Source organism: Spermophilus citellus, assembly GCF_964194105.1.
Source record: "Spermophilus citellus genome assembly, chromosome: 15".
Lineage (NCBI taxonomy): Eukaryota > Metazoa > Chordata > Mammalia > Rodentia > Sciuridae > Spermophilus > Spermophilus citellus.
Window position 1 is genome coordinate 42691733 of NC_138195.1, and position 26359 is coordinate 42718091.

The 26359-nt window shown below is 35.5% G+C and overlaps 1 protein-coding gene across 5 annotated transcripts in view; it reads right to left on the minus strand.

Moving 5' to 3' along the window:
• Positions 1-1747: 1747 nt before the first annotated feature.
• Positions 1748-26359, minus strand: part of RUFY2 (RUN and FYVE domain containing 2) — a 42876-nt gene continuing 18264 nt past the window's right edge. For 2 of the 5 annotated variants that reach the window (XM_081267330.1, XM_081267328.1), the window contains exons 8-18: positions 25451-25520; positions 23463-23564; positions 23005-23121; positions 21316-21483; positions 20362-20459; positions 17663-17782; positions 10353-10482; positions 9751-9845; positions 6133-6181; positions 3136-3213; positions 1748-3042 (exon numbers count right to left, since the gene is read on the minus strand). In XM_081267330.1, coding sequence (XP_081123456.1) covers positions 2899-3042; positions 3136-3213; positions 6133-6181; positions 9751-9845; positions 10353-10482; positions 17663-17782; positions 20362-20459; positions 21316-21483; positions 23005-23121; positions 23463-23564; positions 25451-25520 — 1171 coding nt within the window. In that variant the 3' untranslated portion in view covers positions 1748-2898. The remainder of the gene's footprint in view (positions 3043-3135; positions 3214-6132; positions 6182-9750; positions 9846-10352; positions 10483-17662; positions 17783-20361; positions 20460-21315; positions 21484-23004; positions 23122-23462; positions 23565-25450; positions 25521-26359) is intronic. The other 3 variants (XM_081267329.1, XR_014018910.1, XR_014018909.1) reach the window with 3 other exon arrangements.

Here is a 26359-nt window from a genome sequence, read left to right on the forward strand (position 1 = left end):
TTAAAAAATGTAAGACACAAATCCATGTCATAGTCAAAAACAATCCTGCAGTTGGATTTTGTATCTGATGTCAGTTTGGAGTTTTAATTAAAAATATGTAGCAAGGAAAAGGTGCTTTTTAATTTCATCACTTTGATCAATATGGCTTTTTTTTTCTCAAATTGGCTTAATGGATCAAAATGAAACCTGTCAATGTGAATTCAGTTACTGAACTTGTTATTTGTTTTTGCTAGAATGTTATTAATGTAATAAATGTCAATGTGGGAGATAATCATGTGGCGTTTGTCCTAGAATGCTTTTTGTGTTGGTTACTAATTACAACCCATATTGGTAGAAAGCACTGCATATAATATCTAGACTGATTAAAATTTAAAGTGACTCCAAAGGAGAAGGGTTTTTGGTGTAGAAAAGGAAGTGTTCTGGCATGTATATTTGGAACTTTTTGACCTTTGGCAATGATTCAACTTTTTTTTCTTTTTTTGTATCAAGGATTGGAGACTGTGCATATTAAACATGTACTGTACCACTGGTCTTTACCCCCAGCTATATACCCCCAGTCATTAGTGCCTATGCCCAGCTTACTTTAATTAGCTACTTAAATAGTAAGGCTCAAACAACCTATTTTTAAAAGCCATGTACTTTATTTTCCTAGAACTGTGTTCTTAAAATCTTTAAGCAGTGACAGTATAAAGTTAGAAATGAAAACTGCGTTTATAAAGCAGGCTAATTGTTCAAATCTTTATTTGATTTATAAAATTCACATTTTATTTTTAAAACATTACAGGTTAGAAGAATTACAATCGCAATTCCTTGGCACCATGATCGCATCATTGTGGTAGTACTGGCTAGGTAAGGGAATGGTATACGAAATCTATTTTGAAAACAAAAGTACAGCAGGTTCATGATCAAAAAGTAAGAATTGTGAAAGTTTTGTAATGGAACACAAAAATCTAAAGTATAAATGGTTTTAAAGTAAGCCAAAACTAAATGAGCAAGTTATATTATTGTCATTAAAGCTGCTTCCCCAAAAAAAGCCCAAATTAATAGTAAAATGAGTTTTGAATGTTGAAATTTTAAAGGTTGACTAAAAATCCTGGTTTATTTATCGAATGGAAACTGCCTTGGAATTTAAGCAACTTAAATTACATTTTAAAATTCGTTCCAAGTACATAATTTTTAAAAACCTGTTTGAAAACTTTCATTTATGCTTACTTGTTTTCAGCAGTCATAAAAATGTTAATCTATCCCATCAGTACAAAATGGTTCAAGAATATAATCCTATCTCAAGTACATTTCTGTCAGTATTCAAGAAAGACCATTTAAACTGGGTGTGGTAGCACACACCTATAATCCCAGCAGCTCAGAAGGCTGAGGCAGGAGGATCACAAGTTCGAGGCCAGCCTCAGCAACTTGGTGAGACCCTGTCTCAAAAGAAAAAATAAAAAGGACTGGGGTTGTAGCTCAGTGGAAGAAAGCCCCTGGGTTCAGTCCAAGTACCACATACATACACACACAGACTAACTAACCAACCTCAAAAACTGACTAGAATTTATGGGTTCTGGAAAAAATAGATCTTCAAATAAAACATTGGTTTCTTTTGGGTGGGGGGTACCAGGAATTGAACTTAGAGGCATTTAACCACTGAGCCACATCCCCAGCCCAATTTTGTATTTTATTAGAGACAGGGTCTCACTGAACTGCTTAGCTCCTCACCTTTGCTGAGGCTGGTTTTAAACTCAAGATCCTCCTGTCTCAGTCTCCCAAACTGCTGGGATTACAGGCGTGTGCCACCACGCCCAGCTAAAACATTGGTTCCTTTCTTTGGCAATTTAGTTAAATTTTAAAGGAGATGGTCACATGGAAAAGAGCCTACAGATAAAAGTACTTGGGGGTCAGGAAGGCATTTGATCATTCGGTGTAATGTTCTTAGGAATGTAAAGTTTCTATGTAATTTTTGAAAGGCTTACAAAGTGCATGGCTGAAAATTAGATTAATAAAAAGGAAATAGTCTCAGTAGGAGTTTGTTTTCTTATACACAGGCAACTTCATATTAAATTCTTGGTATGGTATAAACAATATAACTTAGTGTTAAGGTTGATTGTGTCTGCATGAACTCTCAATTCTGTGTCATCAGTGGTAAAGTTTAAACATGTAATTCCATATTAATACACATTTTTCCCCCATGGTGCAGGTTTATGTTTTCATGTTTGGGGGAAGGGGGTAACCACACCCAAGAACATCTGCAAATAACTTAAGAGGAAGTTCCTTTCAAGATTAGAAGTAAATTGTAAATACCAGATCATTCCAAAAAAGTATCAGCAAGCACAATGGTTGTTTAGAAAAGATGGAAAGACAATCTTGTAGGATAAAATACCTTTTCTACTGCAAAGAGGGGGAAAAGGGAGGGAAAATACAGGTGAATATGGAATTCTACCAAAATAATAATTCTGTTGAGTTAGAGAATTAATACTTCTAAAAAGTTTGTGCATTTCCAGTCTCTTTCTCTGAGAGTAGGGAAGCTTTAAAGTGCATTAAGAGAATTACAGGCACCATCAAATACCAACTTGACAGAATTTAAGAAGAAAACAATCTGAAGCCTTATTTTTTAAGAAGGCCTTTTTACAAGATAAGGCAAATGTGTTTGAGCTGTTATATCTGGCCTTTAAATGAAGTGAAGGGTTCCATGATTATTCCATGTAATAATTAAAGTTATTTTAAAACATGCTGTTGAGAATGTAACAATGAGTAAATACCAAATGATACAACTTAATAATTCCCATGAGTAAAATATGTAGAAGATAAACTGGTACCAATACTGACTAAAGGCAGCTTATGTTTGGATACCTTGTATGCATTCATTGCAGAAACTTTCATAGGTAAGGATTTAGTTCTACAATCTTATGGCAAGTTAGATGAGCATCTCTGAATGAGCAATGCATGACAGGAATCACAGACTCTTACTGGCTTTGGTGAAGAAGGCAAAGGCAGTTCGTTGTCAGAACAGGCATTACAGAAAATCTCTCCACAGTTTCTACAATGGTGCTATTAAATTAAAAATCAGAAAAAATTTGATGAATAAAATGAGAAGCCATTTTTGCACCCAGAGTTTTTGGATTCTTTTCCTACCTCTCTTACCTTTCTCTTAGAGAGTGAGAATTCCTTTTCACAAAGCTTACAATGTGTTGCTTCTTTGTCTTTGAGCCAGACCAGTCCCTGGTAGGAAAGAAAAGTATGAATGATTACGTTGAATTTTTTTTGCACAAGGACATTTTATAGTATCAGACATGTAAAGGGAGAAATAAGAAGTTTTGGGGTGTGGTTTTGGTTTGGGGTATGAGGGATTAAACCCAGGGTTCTTTACTATTAAGCTACATACATCCAGCCTTTTTTTCCTTCCTTTTTAAGACAGGGTCTCACTAAGTGGCCCCGAACTAGCCTCAAACTTTTAATCCTCCTACCTCAACCTCCTAAATCACTGACATTACAAACGTGCCTGTTGTACCTGGCTGCTCCCTGAATAAAATTTCTAACTGGAATTACGTATTTTTTGTTTTCTGGTACTGGGGGTTCAAAGTATCAGGCAAACATTCCCACCCCTTCTCACTTTATAGATGAGAGAACAAGGTTCAGAAGTTGCTTGCTCAAGGAAATAGCTACAAGCAAACCTAGGACGAGAAGGAAGTAGTGGGCTGCTGCTCTTCAAATAAATTGACTTTTTCTGTCTAGTTCCAGAATTTTAGCCACTATTATATAAAACACTTCCCTAGAGAAAACAGACATTTAGAAAGAGGGTATCTGGTATTTCTACTGTTAAAAAATTTTCTCTGATGAGGCCTACCTACCACTGAAACAATTTGCTGCCATCCACCCAGCCAACATACACATATGACTTAGGTGAGCTTTGTGCCTCTCGTTTAAATTTGGAGATACGAAACCTTACTAAATAAGTTCAAAGACAAAATATGTCAAGGATGCTATTTCTAAAAGGAAAAATGAGCAAAAAGCCTAATGAATATTAAAAGTATATAAACAAATCACATGAAAGGTTGTACCTCAAAAGTGCAGACCCAAGATTTTAACCCAGCTCACAGATATTAAGGAAACAGGAACAAGTTTATTTTCAGTTAAAATCTGTAATGTGGGGCTGGGAATGTGGCTCAAGCGGTAGCACATGCGTGCGGCCCGGGTTCGATCCTCAGCACCACATACCAACAAAGATGTTGTGTCCACCGAGAACTAAGAAATAAATATTAAAAATTCTCTCTCCTCTCTCACTCTCTCTTTAAAAAAAAAAAAAATCTGTAATGTGGAAAACAGTTTGGAGAAGCTGTCCCAAACCCTTCAACTGGTCAATAATATAGAAAAAGAAAAGTCATAAAGCCACTTTCCTACATACAAAAACAGAACTACATATTGTTAAAAATATACATGAATAAGAAAAGCAAGGTACTGATTGACAAAAAAAGTAGAGGAAATTTACAAAAGGAAGAAGAGTAGCAAGCACTGGGGGCCCTCAAGCATGGATCATGGTTGATTATAAGCTAAGCAAAGGGTATGCAAGTGTTATACAATGTGCATTCTCTGTATACACTGTTATTTTGCCCAGTTTTAATACTGGTTTGAACAAACCATCCTTGTCCCCACCCGTCTCTTGTGAGCAGAAAAAAATGAACTGATGTGTAAATCCTTAGAATAAAGGATGTATTGCCCCAAAATAAGCGAGTAACCCAAGAAAGATATTATGGGATTCAGGCAATAGAAACCCACACACAGGATAAGGGGAACTCCAGGAATAGAATCAAAGGGAAATCCAACAGGAGTAATCAGGTTAGACATAAGCAGAACAGAGAACTACAGGATGGATGACTGCATGAGAAAGTGATAAATTTTGCAGTTTGAAAACCTCAAAACATAGAGGTATTCTAGAAGGTATGAGAAAACTGATATTCAAATACAGCTAACTTAAGAAGAGGAGCAATAATTACAGTCCTGCCTCCACTGAGCAAGACCCTCTAAAGGAAAAAAAAAAACTGGGGAGCTAGGAATATGGCTTGGCTATAAAGCACCCCTGAATTCAACCCCTAGTACCAAAGGGAAAAAAGTAAATACATTTCACAAGAAACTGGGAGGACAATGAAGAGAAGGCCAGTGTGAAAGTGGCCAAAACCCATCCATCATATTAATCAATAACTAGGTTTAAAATTGATTAATCAAGAATAGACAACATATACTGCATCTTACTTTAGAAATGCAATTAGGCCAGAAGAAGCAGGTAAAGGACTTAAAAGTGTAGCGGAGCAAGTGTGGGTAAGGGCCAAGAGTGAAAAAAGAGACGATTACTTTTTAAGTCTGTTTAGCACTTTTTTAGATTTAATACTTTGAATTAAAATATAGGTAGACGGTAGAGGTAGAAAGGTATCTATCACTGAAGTTCTCTCAGTATTTTTTATGTTGTAGAAGTGAATTCAAATACATCCACAACTGTATGTATGGTAGTGGGGCATACTATTCATTTAACCCAAAGGCAAATTACTACTGATCTACATCCAAAGCCCCCCTTCCACACTTTTTTTTTAAATTTTGAGATAGGGTCTAGCTAAGTTGCTGAGGCTGGATTTCAATTTTTGATCTTTCTGTATTAGTCTCTCAAGCCACAGGGATTATAGGAATGCATCACCAAACCCGGCCACAACCATATAAGGATAAACTATACTAACTACTATTATGTATATTACTCTATAGTCAATATTCATAACAACCTATGCAGAATGATAAAACTGTTTCAGAAGAGTAAAATAGGCTTAGTAAGGATATGTGAGACAGTAAAAGCCAAAAGCAGAATTCTTAAATTCAGAGGAATCTGTTATTCCACACTGTAGGGAAGTGGACAAAATTATTTCTAATGTCAATTTTCATCTGGAAGATCACTGTAATACTAGACATAAAGGGGAGAGCTCTACTATTTGTCCAAGATCCCCAATGTTTTTCAGAACTGGGGATCAAATCCAGGGCCTTATATATCCTATCACTGAGCTATACCCCATCCCTAAAATACCTTAGATTTATGCAGGACTTCACCTACTTTTGTAGTTTCATATACCTTTTTGCTTTATGGAAACATTTTCTACTCACCTGCAATGCTTTGTTAGCTTCTTTTATATCTTCTATTTTAAGTTTGGATCTAAAAGATTACAAACAGGTCCAAATTTCAGTACACATTAAAATATAAAACCTTGTAATTAATTAGAAAGGTATTGGCTTTACAGTTATAATTGTATATATGACTCTAATGATCTCTGTCTGGCATGATATTTTATATTTTCTAAATGTCCTAAAGGAAAATGCATTTTTAGATTTAAAACTTGGTGGTTTTTTGTTATATTTGTGTTTTGAATGCTGGGATTGAACCCAGAAGTGCTTTATCACTGAGCTACATCTTACCCTTTTTATTTTTTATTTTGAGATAGGGTCTCACTAAATTGCTTAAGGTCTAAATTGCTATGGCTGGTATCAAACTTGCAATCTTCCTGCCTCAGCCTCCTGAATTATAAGTGTGCACCACTGCACTTTGCAAAACTTTTTTTTTTTAAGGAAAGAAATAATTGGCACCAGTTGTGGTAGTACATGCCTGTAATCTCAGCAATTCTGGAAGCCAAGGCAGGAAAAATCACAGTTTTTAGCCAGCCTCAGCAACTTAGTGAGGCCCTAAAAACATTCAAGGGTGCTCTACCACTGCTACATTCCCAGCCCTTTTTATTTTTTGAGACAGGGTCTTGCTAAAAAGTGCTGAGGCTGGCCTCAAATTTGGCAGTTCTCCTGTCTCAACCTCCCACATTGCTGGAATTACAAGCATGTGCCACTATGACCAGTGATTTAGTCACTTCTAAGAAGTCACAAAGGTAGCAATGAGAAAGCCAGCATCCAAACCCTGGTCTATGTAACCTCCAAAGCCCACATTGCTAACCTATATACAAAGTTCATTGGCTGGGGTTGTAGCTCAGTGGTAGAGCACTTGTCTCACAGGCATGGGGCACTGGGTTTTATCCTCAGCACCACATATAAATAAAGATATTATGTCCATCTCCAACTAAAAAATAATTTGAAAAAAGAAAAAGTTGAGATACAGAAGTGTTAATGAAATACGCAGAACACGTATTAGTGATAATTTCCCACCTTTTGAAAATACAAGTTATTGAAAATTCACATAATAAAAAGCAATGTTTAATTACCTAGATTCCAATACCGAGGGATGATTTTCTCTACATGTCTATGAGTGTGTGTGTATATATGTTTACATGGAATCATTACCTACATAGTTTTTTATAACCAGCTCTTTTTCTCCTAGCAAGGTATCCTGAACAGCTAAAGGCTATTAGTTGTTACTAAGTATCTGCTTCATATTATATTAAATGATTACATGGTGGGACTGGGGCTATAGCTCAGTTGGTAGAGTGCCTGCTTTGCTTGCACAAGTTTCTGGGTTCAATCCCCAGTACCAAAAAAAGCAATATTAAATGGTTACATGTTATGTACCATAAAAAAGGATATGAAAGTTAATATCTATTGTTGAACTTCCACAAAAGTTTGCTAAAGTACAAGGTATAAGCTGTACTGGTCTGTAGTCCCAGCTACTCAGGAACCTGGGGCAGGATCACAAAAACCGACCATAGCGCTGAGAATGTAGCTCAATGATAAAGTACCCCTAGGTTTAATGCTTGTACTTCCGGGAGGGGCTGAGGCAGAAGGATCCCAAATTCCAATCTGGCCTCAGTAAGGCCCTAAGCAGTTCAGTGAGATGCTCTCTCAAAATTAAATTTTTAAAATAAATAAAAAAGGGCGGGGGATGTGGCTCAGTGATAGAGTATCCCTGGGTTCAATCTCCAGTACCAAAAAATTCTGACCCCTATCCATGTTTTAGGGACTATGATCTCAGAAGTAATAAAGGAAAATTGACAAAAGGTTGCATGTAAAAATTGAAATATTAACAAGGGAAAAACATGCTACAAACTAATAATGAATGACAAACTAGAAAAAAAAATGTGCCATACTTGATTTTCAAAGATCCCATGAATAATCAAAAAAAAATGTACAACAGTCACTTTACCAAAAATAAACTACATATAATAATGGAATAAACATGATCAACCTGGCTCATGATTAAAGAAATAGAAATCAAAATAATATTCTTTTTTTTTTTTTTTAAACTCTTTGGTACTTCCTACTACAAGAAAGATGACAAAAACTTTACATGCTGGGCAGTGTCATATGCCTGTAAGACCAGCCTCAGCAACCCTGTCTCAAAAATTAAAAAGGATTGGGGAATATAACTCAGTAGTAAAGCACCATTGGGTTCAATCCCTAATACCAAAACAAAACTTTACAGCACATTCTTTTTGGCCCAACAATTCAAGCCATATCAACATATGATTTTCTTTGGTACTGGAGATTAAACCTAGGACCTCAACCATGTCAGGTCAGTACTACATTCCTAAGCCCAAAATATACATAGAAGATATTCACAGCAGTACTGCTTACAAAAGAAGTTTAACTTAATTATCTTTTTTTTTTTTTTTTTTTTTTGTACCTGGGATTGAACCCAGGGGTGCTTAACCACTGAGCCACATCTCCAGCCCTTTTTTATATTTTATTTAGAGATGGTCTTGCTAAATTGCTTTGGGCCTAGCTAAATTGCTGAAGCTGATCTTGAACTTGCTTCAGCCTCCTGAGTTGCTGGGATTACAGGCATGTGCCACTGGGCCCAGCTATCTAGCACATAAATAAAACACCTTCAAACTACAAAAGAACAAGCATTATATGGAATTAGGTTAGGTATGCAAGGTAAGAGAATAATTCAGTAGTCAAAATAACCCTTGAAAATCCCTTACACATAGCTAGCCCATAAATTCACTTATAGATTGTGTAGTATATCTAACCTGTGCGGTAATTTCCCTGCAAACTAAAATTTGAGAAGCAATGAACCGGACTAAAGTAAATAACAAGGGTCTGAAAGCAGCACCTAGATCTTCAAATGACCACCTCTTTAATACAACTACAAAGTCTCTGGAACAGGTGAAAATTAACATATTCCTTATTTTACTATGCCAGTATGCTCTAATATTAAACTTTTAAGATCTCAGTAAATGGAGATTTTTTGTTTTCACTATTTAGATTATAAACATAGTGCCTGCACATGGAGGAAGCGCAATAAGTACCTGTGAAATACTGGGAAATATAGTAACCAGCACTTAGCCACAGGGTTAGGCTCAAAGTGCTCAACAAATGGATGTCAGATTGAAACTGATATCTTTCTTTCAGAAACATAATACAAATTGTTCTGTGAAAAGCTATACAAGTTAGGTGCAGTGGCGCATGCCTGTAATCCTAGCACCTGGGTGTAATCCTCAGTACCACCAAAAAATAAAAGGTACAGAGATAAAAATACATTTATCTATAATAGTTCATATTTTTACCTTATATTTAAACCTCCCCTGCCCTTTGGTACTGCAATTGAACCCAGGGGCATGCCACCACAGAGAGCTACATTCCCCAGCCCTTGCTTATTTTGAGATAGGGTCTCACTAAATTGCTGAGGCTGGCCTCAAACTTGTGCTCTTTTCTCTACCTGAGCCTCCTGGGATTACAGGTATATTCACCACACAGCTGTATTTAAACCTTTCTAATTAGTTTGATGCCTTCATGGACCTTTAATAATTGTCAATGACTACTTAGTTGAAGGGGAAAAAAAATTACTCGCTAAGTTTGTTGCCAAGTTCTTGAAGAGCTTGCTCTTGTTCACGATATATTTTTTTCAACTGCTGATTTTCATCCTGGAGGTTAAGAAACTCCTGTCAAAACAATAAAAGACAGAAAATGTGATTTAAAAGGAATGAGCAACTTCACATTGTGTATGTATCATTAATTAGCATCCTTAAGCTTTTTATAAAAAACAAAAACTGTCTCCAAACTCCTTTCTTAGCTGCTCTGTGTATCAGCTACTTCACATTTTTCATATTTACTTAAATCTCTTTAATATTTTTGACAAGAAATAGTATGACCTGTTTTCCTTGTATATGTAAACTGTGTCTAAGTTAACTTTAAAACAAGACAACATTCGCTGGTGGTGGTACACCCTTGTAATCCCAGCAATTCAGTTGACTAAAGCAGGAGGCTCACAAATTTGAGGCCCACCATGGCAATTTAGCAAGCCCCTATCTCAAAATAAAAAGATCTAGGTGTGCAGCTTAGTGGTAGAGTGACCCTGGGTTCATTCCCCAGTACCGAAAATAAATAAATTTTAACATAGGTGAATATTTGTCAAAAGATATAATATTTAAAGTTTTACTACAATTTACTTTTTTAAGATTAGTGATTTGTTGGGTCTCATTTCTAAGATGAGATAAGGCATCTTTCTCCTTTTGAAGATCTTCCTGCAAAGTCTGTCTCCATTCCTTCTCAATCTTCAGATCAGTTTCCAGTTGGATCCTTAAATGACAAATAATACACAGAAGCTCAGTACCACTTCTTACATAACAGTTAAATTTATTCCTTAATACAAGCATCCTTTTGGTTGATTAATTTTGCCTCTATGATCACAGACATGCGTTTTGGTTGATTAATTTTGCCTCTATGATGCATTTCTGTGTTTTTCTTTTCTTTCTCCTTTTTTCTTTTTTGTACCAGGGATTGAACCCAGGGCCCAGGGGCATTTAACCACTGAGCCATATCTTTTTTATTTTTTGAGACAGGATCTTCCTAAATTGCTAACACTTGAACTTGCAATCCTCCTTCCTCACTCTCCTGAGTCACTTGGATTACAGGTGTTTGCCACCATGTCTGGCTTCATTTTCTTTCATAAATATCTTTTGGTAAACAAATTCAGCACAGGTTTTTTTGTTTGTTTTCCTTAAACAATACTGGCAATTGAACCCAAGGCTTTGCACATACTCAGCAGGTGTTCTACCACTGGGCTACACCCGCAATAGGGGTTTTCTGAACACATTTGCCAGCCACAAAAAAATAACTGCTAAACACTTTATGTCATTTTGTCGATATACATTAGAGTTGTATAAGTATAGAAAATGGAAGGGTATATACCATACTACTAAAACTTTTTTATCTTGGGGATTCAACTCAGAGGAGCAATGTGGGGTTTTAATTGTTTTCATTTCTGTGCCATGTGAAAAATTTTAAAACAAACTAACTAATGAAAGGGATTGATAATTACAATTGTTAAATGAATGTAATATCAGTAACAGCAAAATCTGCCCTGGTGTAAAGTGCTAATTTGCAGATTACTGTTGGAAGCTGACCAGCTGCAGGATAGATCCAAAACCATGCCGACTATACTGTGTGGAAATGCTAGTTCTCATCTGAAAGCACTCCTATATCATTCTAACAGCGGCTAGCTGGCAAGACAAAAGGTGTTGAAGTATAAAATTTTTATTTATTTATTAATTATTGGTAATGAGGATTGATCCTGGGGGCATTTTACTACTCAGCCACATCATCAGCCCTTTTTTAAATTTTAAGACTTACTTAAGCTCAAAATTTTTAACAAAAGGTGGGGAGGCTGCTGAGAATATGGCTCAGTGGTTAAACACTCCTGGATTCAATTCCTGATACCCAAATGAATAAATAATTTAAAGGGAAGCCAGGCATGTTAGCACACTGGTAGTAATCCCAGTGATTCAGGCCAGCCTCAGCAATCTAGCAAGATACTGTTTCAAAATAAAAAGTAAAAAGAGCTGGGGATGTAACCTGTGGTAAAGTGTCCCCAGGTTCAATCCCCAATACCTCTTAAAAAAAAAATCATAAGCGCACACACACACACACAGAATGATCCTAATTCTCAAAAAACAAAAATACTGATACATATTAAAGTGTTATCCATGTTCTTTTAATTTTCTTCATGCTTCTCCATGATTCCTTACGTTTTGGCCAAGAGAGTATAATCTTTTCATAATCAGAAACTGATAAAAGTTATTTCCATATTAGGGGAAAATCTAGAATTCATTTTTCTCTAACAAAGTTTCTCAACTGACTGTTCCTATACATACAGTTCCAATGTCAGAGATTTCCTCGGTCTCCAAATTGTTAACATGTTCATGCCCTCCAAAAAGGCACCAACTTAGAGAAAAAAATTAAAGTTTCACCAGTTATAAATAAATAGATATTTTTAAAAAATAAAGTTTCACCAGTGACAAACATATCTCAACAGCTACACCTAGATCTTAGTAGTTAGTTTAGCCTTACAAAGAAAGGGGTAGGTCCCTGTAGCGTTGTTTAGGTCATCCTTTGGGCAGGTATCAAATAACAATATCATAGTAGAGTAAGTTGTAACATTGCAAAATAAATATCAATTTTGTCTTGCATGTTTTTGTCAAACACTAAAAAAGGTGATTTAGTAACAGAGTATCTGGATTTCTATGCTATATTCAACTAATTGGCAAAGTGTCCCAATCTTTGTTTCCATTTGTTTTTATTTGGCAAAGCACAGGGACTTAAAGCCCTTGGCACTGCTACTAAACTTGTGACGTGAATGCTCCTTGTAATTTTTATTGCCAAAGGAAGTCCTGAAAAAGTACTATCTATTATTATTATTATTATTATTATTATTATTATTATTATTATTAAATGTTTTTAAAGTACTGGGGGGGTAATAGAGGCACAGTGGATAACCCTCGGTACCCTTGCGAACTTGGCACTGCAAGTGGTGCAGAGTATGCTAGCTGCCTCCTGCAGCCTTTGTGTAGGCCTGGCGCCCGCTGTGCTGAGCCCCCCAAAGCCCTGTCGCCTGATGGGGGCGCCATTCGGAAGCTGTGCACTGCTCACAGGACCCACTCTGCTCTCCGTGCATAAATTTACAGAGGAACATGAATGGATAACTATAGAAAATGGTATTGGAACAATGGGAATCAGCAATTCTGCACAATAAACTATGTTTATTGCAGTCTATCTGAAGTAAAGAAACATGAGAAATATGTAAAATGTATTGAGAAGTACAAATGGCACCCTAAGTAAACTAGTGTGGAATAACTTAAGCAGTTGTCTTAAATTAGTGGTAAAAGAAGATTTAAAAAGAAACTACTCTCCACACTGCTAACTGGAAGATGATTACCCCTTAAATTTCCAGTGTCTACAGATAAAGATTACACTGTATGCATGAATCTTTTTTTACTTTTTTTAATGATTTTTAGAGTTAATATTTAGGCTCTGATTTCAGAATTCATGAAATTATCTGTGGTAAAAACTACTTACAATAGGCATGTAATTCAAGGATAAGCCTTATACAATATTGTAACTTGCTTATATACATACTTGGATTTGGATTAACATATTTAATGATCTTCCCATTGGAAAAAAACTAGGAGGAAAGTGTGTCAGAAGAACAATACTGTCTTAATTTTATAATGTGCTGCATTTTCTGGTGTTATTTTTATACACTGAAATAACAGCTTGCAACGAAAACAAAATATTCAACTTCATTAAGTTTTTTTTGGAAACAGAGTCTCTCTAAATTGCCCAGGCTGGCTTTGAACTTGTGATCCTCTTGCCTCAGATTCTTTTTTTTTTTTTTTTTTTTGGTAATTTTATTTATTTTATTCACTTTAGTTGTTGATAGACCTTTATTTTTTATTTATATGTGGTGCTGAGAATCAAACCCAGTGCCTCACACATTCGAGGCAAGTGCTCTACCACTGAGCCACAACCCCAGCCCCTCAGATTTTCGAGTAGCTGGAATTACAGGCCAGTTCCTGGACAGATGCTGGGTTTCAGTATACAAATGATAAAGTAAAATGATACTTAATATTTAAGTTTTTAACCAAGGTAAAATTTTCTGGCCTAAAGCCTTGTTCTGTATACTAATTCCTCAAAATATTATTTTTGGCATATTTAAAAGGAGGCTAAAGAAGGAGGACAGCGAATTCAAGGCTATCTTTAGCAACTTTTTGAGATCCTGTCTCAAAAAGTAAAAAGGGCTAGAATAGAATGTAAAGTGCCCCTGAGTTCAAGCCCCAGTATTGCTTAAAAAAAAAAGATTCCAGACAATTAAAAACCTCTAGATATTATATATAAGACATAAGAAAACTCAGAAAGATGGAGAGAAGGCAAATGAGCTAGGAACCCCAGGATTCAAGAAACAACATGGTAGTGAGTTTCCAGAGGCTTCTTTTTTTTGTCTCCAGGTAGCTCAGCTTGGATGTCGAAGATTTTGTCCCATACATAAACACCTATGGGCACAGACAAGAAGAGCAAAACAAAAGAACCTTCACATGAAGTGTGTTGTCTTACCAAAGTTCTGAGAAAGAGACAGTCTAATGAGATAGAAACTTTTTGACAATGAATGCCCTATCCCAGCAAAACTCCAAAGGCAGGGGAGATGGGGAAGACATGGCCTTGAGTAGGGAGCCTAGAAGTTATTGGGTATCTTTCTCCATCCCCTCTGGGATGGTCTTGGGCTTTCATTCCCACTTGGTATAAAGGGTCACTGCTAAAACAGATCTAAATAAAATCCAGAATGTTATAATACCCAAAGTATTCAAGATGCAATTGAAAAACATCTGTTATACAAAGCCCTAGAAAATCTCAACTCAGATGAAAAAAGAATCAACAGATGCCAACATGTCAGACAATGAGAATTTTAAAGCAGTCATGTTGGAAATGTTCCTATGACCAATTATACTTTCAAGAATAAGAAGTCTTATCAAGGAGAGACAGACAAGACAAGGACAAAGAGAAAACAAAAAAAAAAAGTCAAATAAAAATCTTAGAACTGAAAAATGCAATAGTCTCAAGAGAAGACTAAAGATGATGCGGAAAGAATGAACCAACCTGAAAACAGAACAAGTCAAATTACCCAGTTTTCCCAGTTTTAATAACAGAAAACAGATTGGGGCAGAAGAACTGTCTCAGGGACCTTGGGAGTATGAAGAAAAAGTCCACAGTGATGCACACCTATAATCCCAGCTACTTAGGAGGCTGAGGCAAGAGGATCACAAGTTCAAGGCCAGCTTGGACAATTTAGCAAGACCTGTCTCAAAATTTTTATTTTATAAAAGGGCCAGGGATATAGTTAATAAAAACAACCTTCAGAAATTAAAGTAAAATAGAATGTGTTACCAACAGACTGACCCTAAAAGAATAGACCTACCTGAAAAAAATGGCTAAGAAAAATAGAGATTCAAAAAGGAACCTCAGGAATGAAGAAATGAAAAAAGAATAAGGGAAAGATGAAAAAGAGCAAACAATGACTTTTTAAAGTTAATTATGTTTAATGGTTGAAACATATAGAAAAAATATTTAAGCAAACTATAAAGGGGAGACACTCAAAATCACTACAGATAAATCAAAAACCAAAATGAAATTTTCATGTTCACATAACCCATGAGAAGGCAAGAAGACTCAAACAGAGGAATGGAAAACAACAACAAAAATAAATAAATAAATGACATCTGAGCTTGAATAAATCAATAATTAACACTAAATGTAAAAGGACTAAATGCACTCAAAAGACCAAGTTGGCAGGATTGATTTTTTTAAAAAAAAAAAATGGTATGGTATCGTAAGAAACTCATTTCAATATAAGATAAAGGTGGGCTGAAAGTTAAATGATGAAAAAAATGCAAACATAAATCAACAGAAAGTAGGAACAGCTATTTTAATACCAGAAAAAGTAAACTTCAGAGTGAAGAAAATTACCAGAGACAAGAATATAATATAATGACCAGAGGGTCAATCCACCAAGAAGACATAGCAATCCTAAATGTATGGGCAGCAAACAATAGAGCTTCAGAATAAAGCAAAAACTGATAGAACCAAAAATAGAAATACATAAGTCCACAATTACAGTTGGGTATTTCAGCAAACTGGGGATATAGTTCAGTGGTAAATCTCCCCTGGGTTCAATCCCAGTACCAAAAAGGAAAAAAAAAAAATGCACCTAAGGGCTGGAGGTATAGTTCAGTGGTAGGATGCTTGCCTAGCATGTGCAACACCCTGGGTTTCATCCACAGAACCACATGTAAAAACAAGAAATATATCTAACCTACTGAATATTATAGTAATAGAGTATTGGTTGTTTGCTTTCAGGATGGCATGGCTGACTTATGGCTTGCTGCCACCACACAGGATGGTCAGAGTGTCAGATACCCTATGTCACCAAAACTCAAAGTACACTTTCTACAGAATAGTTTTTTCACCATCATAAAGTAAAAAAAATCACAAATTGGGGCTGGGGATGTGGCTCAAGCGGTAGCACGCTCGCCTGGCATGCGTGTGGCCCGGGTTCGATCCTCAGCACCACATACCAACAAAGATGTTGTGTCTGCCGAAAACTAAAATAAATAAATGTTTTTATAAAAAAAAAAATCACAAATTGAAACACTATGTTGGGGACCATCTGTTATTGATAGAATTACTAAACATAAAACTAAAGGCAGCTTAGAAATGTACACAGCATACATGCTTGTTTCAATGATATGTTAACATAATACATAGATCTCTATTTTTCATTGTTGTTTGCTTTTAATAACAAAAGTGGTATACATATTTCCTGGGGGGAAATATCGATGTTTATAGTAAAAACTAGGGCTGGGGATGTGGCTCAAGCGGTAGCATGTTAGCCTGGCATGCGCGCATCCCGGGTTCGATCCTCAGCACCACATACAAAAAAGATGTGTCTGCCGAAAACTAAAAAATAAATATTAAAAATTCTCTCTCTCTCTCAAAAAAAAAAAAAAAGTTTGGTGTTTGACACTGTTTAAAAAAATAAAATAAAATAAAAACTAAAATGCAGGGGATGGGTTTGTAACTTGCCTAGCACGCATGAGACACTAGGTTCAATCCTTAGGATCACATAAAAAAATAAAGTTGGGGCTGGAGTTGTGGCTCAGTGGTAAAGCGCTCACCTAGCATGTTCAAGGCCCTGGGTTCGATCCTCAGCACCCCATAAAAATAAATAAGTAAAATAAAGGTATTGTGTACAACTACAACTAAAAAATAAATATTTAAAAATTATAAAAAAATATATTTAAAAAAACCTAAAATGCAGCCAGGTGTGGTGGTACACACCTGTAATCCCAATAATTTGGGAGGCTGAGGCAGGAGGATCACAAATTCAAAGCCAGCCTCAGCAACTTAGCAAGACCCTGTCTCAAAATACAAAAAATTTTTAAAAGGGCTAGGGACTAGGGATGCAGCTCAGTGGTACCCCTGAGTTTAATCCCCAATGCCAAAATAGTCATAATAATAATAATGAGAGGGCTGAGTGTGTAGCTCAGTGGTAGAATACTTGCCTAGCACGTGTGAGACACTGGGTTCAATTCTCAGCACCACATATAAATAAAAGTCCATCAATAACTTAAAAATTTTTTTAAAATTAATAATTGGAATGAAAACATAAATATTACCATAAATACAGTTTTTTAAATGTTTGATTTTTTTTTTTCAGGGCTGGGGACTGAAACCAGGGCCTCATGTATGTTAGGCAAACACTCTTCCACTAAACTACATTCCCAGCCCAATATATATATATTTTTAAGTGAACATACTGGCTGGTATCACTGGATAAATAAAAACATTGGTATTCTATCATATGTGCCAAAAAGGTCGGGTGGGTGGATCATATTAATACAGTTTTTGTTTCCAAGAGCAAAATACTCACAGCTGTTTCTCCTTTTGAGAGATTTGTTTCTGCAGACTGTCAGATTGACTCAGACACTCTTGTAGATATTTCTCATCCTCATCTTCAGCTTCCATTTGCGCCTTCTCTGCTTGCTGCAATCTGGTGTAATTCAAATCAACTTTGGGTAAAACTGAGGCTAGAACTAGGGTGTAAAAGGGTGAAGAAGACAAATAAAAGAAAAATGGGGAAATAGAAACATTTCTAAATGAAAACAAAGTTTGGGGGAAAACTCACAAACTCAAACGTGAAAGAGCCACACAATGTCTAGAAACTGTTTTTGTGATTTTTTTTCAACACAACATATAATATGCCCAGAATACTATCTTCAAATTTGTTTTATTTCTTGTTCATAATTAACAATGCAAAGCAATACAGTCTTTACCATTTATCTAGAGCATAATGAATCGATAGGTATGTTACTGCCTTTTTACAAAACCATGAAAACTATAGTACTTATGTCTATACTAGGTGAAGAAGCCACCTGCTGTATGTTATGCTAAGATGTCTATGCCAGGAATCAAGTGTGCTATGGGGCCAAGAGCAAAGACCTACAATAACTCCAATAACAGCAGGATCCTTCCTAGAGGATCTTTATGCATTTACTAAATAATGCCAAAGCTCTATTATATGTGTATATGTGTGTGTGCATTTAAGATTCAAAAAGAATTTAGTGCTAGTTGGCACCATTCATTTTTGTTTCTCACCACCAAACATTAAAAATTAGCTAAAAACATGATTTTCAATTTTTCCTGTTTTTCTTTGTAAGTCATTGCTTCTCCCCAGCCTTAGCTCCACTCCCTACCTCCCTTGGCCATCAAGATTTCTGAGACTTGACTTCATTATTTTATAAGAAAATATTTCCCAAGATTCAAGGACATTAATTCCTTGTAGGGAATCACAAGAAAAATTTCTGTTCTACTAACCAAATAAACCTGCCTCTTCCTTTCTAGAGCCTTTCTTTTTTTTTTTTTTTTTTTTTTTTTTTTTTTTTTTTGTGTGTGTGTGTGTGTGTGTGTGGTGCTGGGGATTGAACCCAGGGCTTTGTGCCTGTGAGGCAAGCACTCTACCAACTGAGCTATATCTCTAGCCCCTCTAGAGCCTTAAAGCCTCTTTAAGAGCCTTAAAATCATACTAATGGGGCAACCCTCACATATTTCAAGAGTGTAAATGCTGCTTCCAAGGAAAGGAGAGTAACTAAGTTACTAAGTTATCTCTAAGTTTAATTTAAATTAAAATATTAAGGCAGTGGGGGTGGACCCAAGCTCCTATCTAAGGACACAGAAAGTAAAATAAAAGTCTGTGAGGTAGGCCTTGAAGTTGTGCTATCACAAAAGAGGGCTAGAGGGAACTGGAAAACTGAAAAATGCTAAAGCACAGAATGATGGCCAATCGGGATTGTAAACTATATTAAAACATATTTAAAAATCAGTAAGGGAGTCATGAGGCAAAGAGTGGGCCAATGTTGGGGGAAATATCTGTGCCAACATATTGTGAAACCAAAAGTTAACTTATTTTATTTTTATATTTTTCCATCAAAAAGTAGCTAAAAAGATAAAACTGCATTTGAAAATCCTGACCTCCAAACGGTCAATACTCAAATCAGCCCTTGTGCACAAGGTTTGAGGAATGTATTTTTGTAAATCCAAGTGCACCTGTCTGCTTTATGGCAGTGTACTACCACAGCAGCCAACCAAGAAATGTACAGGGCTCCTTCCTAATACCCTTTTAGAATACTTAATAGCATAAATTCTTTTCTATTTAGTATATTATAAAATTGTGGGTTATATTTCAGTCTGTTCAACACAAATGGTTTTCAGAAAGATATATCTTTGACCAGCTTGTACTGGTCCTGAGTGTCACTGCTGGCACATTTCACCAATGACATTGCAATCGTCCTAGTTTGAGTTAGCAAATCATTGTCACTTCATAATGGAATGGACAGAAATCAAAGACAGAAAAAGGTAATAAAGATGTCCAAAATGTAAAAATGGGGATAAAGAAAACAAAAAAGAAAAAAGAAGAAAGAGGATGTCAATAAAAGAATATCCATGTCAATAAAGCATTAATAGTTATGTTTTTCATAAATAGATTCAAAGAAAGCAATGATAAGACATATGTTGACATCAACATGACAGGGCAATGGAAATACATTACATTTTCCAACAATAAAAGTGAAAAATGCCAATATAAAACGATTCAATTTAAACAAAATTGTATCTTGGGTTGGGTTGAGGGTCCTAGCTCCAAGAAGCAAAACTAAACAACTAGTTCAGATGCTTGATTTCAGATAAAGAGATGGTGAATGGCAAACAGTATGACAATTCATATGCATGGAAATCAATCAGGGATAATCCCAACATTGATTTTGTTCACTATTAATTTTTTTCACGTTTTTGTTTGTGTATGTTTTAGGTAATAGACTGAACCACATAAAATTGCTGGCATTAGGCCTTAAAAAAAAAAAAATCTACAAGATGGGGACTTCAAATGAATCAGCCCAATATAAAGCAACTTGATTCCATGCAACAACCAAAACAAAAAATGCAAAATCCTGTTCAGCTTAAACAAAAAAGTGCTAATCTATATCTTCCTAATTTTTTTGTGGCAAATGTCAGAGCTAAATAAAGAAAAAGGAGGGAAGAAGGAGAAAAAAGAAACTAGTACTGGAAATGCTGTACCTTTGTTCCAGCTGCCTCATGGCTACAGTAATTTTATTGGTTTTTTCTTCTAGTCGGGCAATTATTTCATTTTTTTCTTTCAAGCCATCTTCACAACCCTTTTTTACAAAGACATAAAAGCCACAGTGGTTTTCATTTTTAAACCTGAATGTTTATGCTTCCTACAGCATTTTGCAATGGGATTGTTACTTTAAATGAGCAGGATTAATTTACACATTAAAATAATGCTATGATATAAAATAAAATAGTGCTACTAGTCTTCATTTAAAATAAAGAAAAAACTCAAACTTCAATGTTTTTGGAAGACAACAGGATAAATTCATGTAGAACAGGCCATTTTAAAAATTAATTAAATTGTAAAGGGCTTTCAGCAACAAGTCTACTTAATAGCAATTTTACCACACTATTAGAAAATTCCAAATATGATCACAAAGTATTTCAATCAAATTGAAATCTTTCTCAGGACCAGTGTGTGAAGAAGTTTACCAAAATATATTACAAATTTAGATTTGAGAGTTTTTCCAAAAGATTTAATCTTGATACTAGGAGCTCTTGATAACTGTGATTTAGAGTATGTGTTTAGCAGATGCAAGGCCGTGGGTTTAATCCCCAGAGCCCATCATGCACACATACATACAGGTTATATTTAACTTGTTCCTTGATGTTTTCATTACATTTTTGGAGAGGAGGGGATGGTACTGGGGATTGAACTCAGAGTTGCTTTATCTCTGAGTTCAATCCCCTGTACCCTCCAAAAAATAAAAAATAAAAACCAAACCTTTCCTACAAATATTTGTCTTAATTTATATAAAAAGAAATTGGGCTGGAGTGTATTTCAGTGTCTGAGCATTTGCCTGGTATATGCATAAGGCCTGAGCAATACAAAAAAAAAAAAAAAAGAGAGAGAGAGAAAAGAAAGATAAAGAAAAATTGTAAGAACTGAACATTCTTTACCTGTAACTTTCGATACATCTCTATGTTAATTGCTTTAACCTCCTCTAGTTGTTGTCGAAGGCCTATTAGAGTATCTTGTTTCTCATGGATATCTTTCTCCAACAACTTCATGGCAAGTTCAATCTCATGTTTCATACTAACTTGTACTGATAGCTCATTCTCCACATCCTGCAATTTAAACATATCTTCAATTCACATGCCACTTCAAGATGTCAAAATCAGGGCTGCAGTTCTGGCTCAGTGGTAGAGCGCTTGCCTCACGTGTGTGAGGCACTGGATTAATTTCTCAGCACCACATATAAATAAATGAATAAAATAAAGTTCCAGGGCTAGGGATGTGGCTCAAGTGGTAGCACGCTCGCCTGGCATGCGTGAGGACTGGGTTTGATCCTCAGCACCACATAAACATAAAAGATATTGTGTCCACCTAAAACTAAAAAATAAATATAAAAAAAAACTTAAAAATAAAGGTCTATCAACGACTAAATAAATAAATGTCAAAATCAGCTACAGGACAATAAATGAGATCCAAAAGATTTACTACTCTATCCTTTTAAGTCCACTAAAGGAAATCAACCAGGTCTATAACAACATAATTTTAAATATTTTCAAATGCATTTTTTACTGAAATGAAGATATCTTCTGGGCTGGAGTTGTGGCTAAATGGTTAGAGAACACTTGCCTCGCATGTGTGAAGCACTGAGTTCTATTCCCAGCACCACATAAAAATAAATAAACAAAGGTATTGTGTCCATCTACAACTGAAAAAAATTTTTAAAAGAATAAGAAAATATCTTCTATATTCTGTTAATCATTATTATTCTAATGTTTAAGAATATTTTATGCCTCATAAATTCAGTATTAATTTTTTTGTAAGCAAAAGCTAATGAAGCAACAAGTAAAGACCAAAGATAGCTCAAGATAAGTTTAATTTTTTAAAGAATTTTTGTCAGATTAAGAAGTTTCCTGGGGCTAGGGTGGTGGCTCAGTGGTAGAGTGCTCGCCTAGCATGCATGAGGCACTGGGTTTGATCCTCAGCACCACATAAAAACAAACTAATATATCCACATAAGAAAAAACTAAAGATACATAAATAAATAAATATTTTTAAAAAACAAGTGTCCTAATGTTACAAACAGCAAAAGGGGACAAAAAGCTGGCAATATTCTCCTCTTGACCTGGGTAGTGGTTACAGTGTTATAGATTAGGCTGAACATTTATTTTTTCTGTACATTACATAATTTAAAGGGCTAAAAAAAAAGTTAATTTTAAACATGACTTTACCAATATTTGCATATTTAATTAAATTCTATTTCATTTTTTGCAATGTTGATCACAATTCATTCATTTTATAACCATAAATTATAACTCACAGTTTCAAAAATGCTAATAGAGTGGGCATTAAAAACTCTGAGAGCATTAAGAAGGTGAATTTGGGGCTGGGGATGTGGCTCAAGCGGTAGTGTGCTCGCCTGGCATGCGTGTGGCCCGGGTTCGATCCTCAGCACCACATACAAACAAAGATGTAAACTAAAAAATAAATATTAAAAAATTCTCTCTCTCTCTCTCTCTTTAAAAAGATTTTAAAGAATTTGATCTCCCACATCAAAGACTGGACAATTCAAAATGGTACTTGCTTGAAGGTAAATTATTCCCAGGATTTTGCTAACTAAGTTGAATGGAAACTACCTGTCGTAACTGAGATTCATCTCGAAGCTGCCTTCTGGCGTCATTATACATCTCATCCAGCCCCTGCCGAGAATGCTTATATGTTTGAAGTTCTGTTTCCACATCCACTTTGGTGACCTAGGAAGAAAAAAACAAAACAACTTGTGTTTTGTCTTGTTTTGTTGCTGGGAATTAAACCAAAAAGCTCTTTATCACTGAGCTACATCCCCAACCTTTATTTATTTATTTTTGAGGCAGAGTCCTGTTCAATTGCTTGGGCTGGCCTCAAACTTGCCAACCTTCTGCCTCAGTCTCCTGGGTAGCAGGAATGACAGGTAGGCACCACCATGACTGGCTAAGAAAACAAACTTTTTATTCTATAATTACTACTATTAATATAGCACAGAAATATCTACACTAAGCAAAAGTCCCTTAATTTCTGACACAGGATGATCTGTCTGGAAGCAGTCTGTACTTACCTCTAGGTGCTGCTGTGTCTTCATTAAAATCATTTTATTTTCACTCCGTAATTGATGGTTTTCTTCTTGGAGTTTAATAATATTATTCTTTGCTATTGCTAACTAAATATTATGAAACAAGAACAAAGAAAAAAGATTTTAAACAATCTTGCCTTACAGGTTATGTTCATGGCTATAAACAGAAAATAAAATCCTAACACTAGTAAAATGTCTTACACTTACAAAAATTTTCATGAGAAAAATGTGTTATTTATTATCCCAAAATACCAATTAAAAATTATTTCCTCTTGTACTATTTCTACTATTTCCTTTTGTCATTAAAACACATTAAGCTTATTTGTTATGCTTATAACAATCATGTTATGCTTACTGTGAGGTTTATAATATGTCCAGAATGAAAAGTCTGTGAGCATTATATAAATAAGTAAATATATATGTACTCAATTATGCATTAAACAAGATGATAATAAAGCCTTGTGTAAAAATAGAAACACACATAAGAAAAGAAGGTTGTGCTATCATTAAAAATGTAACAGGATAACTGTGCATGGTAACTCATGCCTATAATCCCAGCAACTCAGGAGACTGATGCAGGAGAATGGCAAATTCAAGGCCAGCCTCAGCAACTTAGAGAGAATCTGTCTCAAAATTTAAAAGGCAGCTGAGCTCAGTGATGCATACCTGTAATCTCAGCAGCTTGGGAGCCCAAGTAGGAGGATCTCGAATTCAAAACCAGCCTCAGGAACTTAGCAAGGCTCTAAACAGCTTAGCAAGATCCTATCTCAAAATAAAATATAAAAAGGACTGGGGATGTGGCTCAGTAGTGGAGTATCCCTGGGTTCAATTCCCAGTGCCACACATGCACCAAAAAGAAGAGGCACGAACTAGTAAGCAGAAATAATGGGCCCATGAGTCCAATCATCAACATAAAGATACATTTTGAATTGCAATACTGTAAAGCATCAAGTATTCTATGATTTAGAAAGAGCAGGCCAATTCTCTTTTTTATTTTTTATTTTTATTGTAGATGGACACAATACCTTTATTTTATTTAGTTAGTTTTATGTGGTGCTGGGGATTGAACCCAGTGCCTCACACATGCTAGGCAAGCGCTCTACCACTGAGCAACCCCAGCCTCAAGAACAGGCCGGTTCTTAAAGAATTAAGAATTTTAATTAACGTGGAAAATAGGGTTCATAGTACTAATAACAGGCTTCTTCTTCTAGTCTAAAAAATCTTGAAAATAGGAAGCAAAAGTTCTTTGATTTGGTAGATATTTATTTTGAGCCAAAGTCTCACTAAACTTCTCAAGGTGGCCTCAAACTTGTGATTCTCCAATCCACAGATTCCCACGTAGCTGGGATTAAAGCCATGCACCACCACTCCTGACTGATAGATTTTAACTTTTCTAGAAAAATAACTGCAAATAGTTTGAACAAGACAGCTGAGACAAGTTTCTGGTTCTTCGAATGAGCTCTCAGACCACTGGATTGCCACATTCACAACAGAGGAAACCAGGACAAATGGGATGACTTTTACACATGAGAGGGTTGAAGAAGGGCAGACACAACCATGCAATGATGCTTGTGAAGAAAAGTAAGCTGAATAGTGGAAAAACAGGGACACACAGTGTCAATGAAAAAAAGAATTTCTAACTATAGGTCAATCCACTATCTAAATACATATCATTCAGATTTAAAATGAGAATCATAACTTATCTATAGAAAAGTCTATGTGAGCTTCATCTCTGACGCTCATTTTCAGAAGTTAAGTATCTCAATAGTATCTCACAGATTTGCATAACTGGGAATTTGTCTATGAATATATGTTGTTCCTAGAATTCACAATCACCAATTATAAATGCAAGTATTCCATCATGATAAAAGTGTGTGTGTACAGATCCACTTAATGGCTTTATACTTAAAAGGGAAAAGGATCACAAATAGTAGATCCATCAAAAAAAATCACCCATTACTGGGAGACAATACCTCTTCAATCAGCTTAGTGTTTGACTTTTCCAATGAATCGACTCTTGAGTGGAGGCTGCTGACTGTACTGCTGAAATTAACAAAAGAAAAAACTCATTCACAATCATACAAACTCACGAAGGCAAGAAAATCAATGTTATCCTGGACTCATTATGTGACATATACCAACTATCCTGAACAAATGTCTGGAAGTGGGAAATTTCATTTACTAGGATAACTTATTTGGCTAGGACAGCAAAACAATATTTCTACTCACATACCAGGACTGGTGATATAGCTCAGTGGTAGAGCACATGCCTACCATGTGCAAGGCCCTGGGTTCCATCCCCAACACCATAATAAAAAAACAAAATAATCAACCTAGGACTGTTCATTTTTCATTGTCTTCTTAGAGTCCTTCTTACATTTAACTGGTAACATTTACCAGTTGAGGAATGGAAATTCCACACAAAATTAATAAATATTGTTAAAATTTAAATTATTTTTAAAAGGATAAATTTTAAATGTACAGTCTATAATCATGTGGCTTAATGAAGCATACAGTGCTTTTCAGTTCAACTCCCAATCTGTTTCCCCTATTTTCATAATAACTTAGAAACAAACCTTCAAAGTCACACATAGCTTGAAAAACATGGATATGAGATACCCAGCAGCAGGTACCCATTTGGCTGGTACCTAGACACACTATCTTTCGTGAATATAGTCAAAACACATGTAACTCTACACAAACACATTTGGTTTTGTATTTCTAAGTGGATCAAGAGTGGATACTAGCAGGACACAGTGGTGTACATTTATAATTCCAGCGACTAGGAAAGCTGAGGCAGAGAATAGATGAGCCTCAGCAACTTAGTAAGACCTGTCTCAAAAAAAAAAAATTAAATATTTTTTCAGTTGTCAATGGACCTT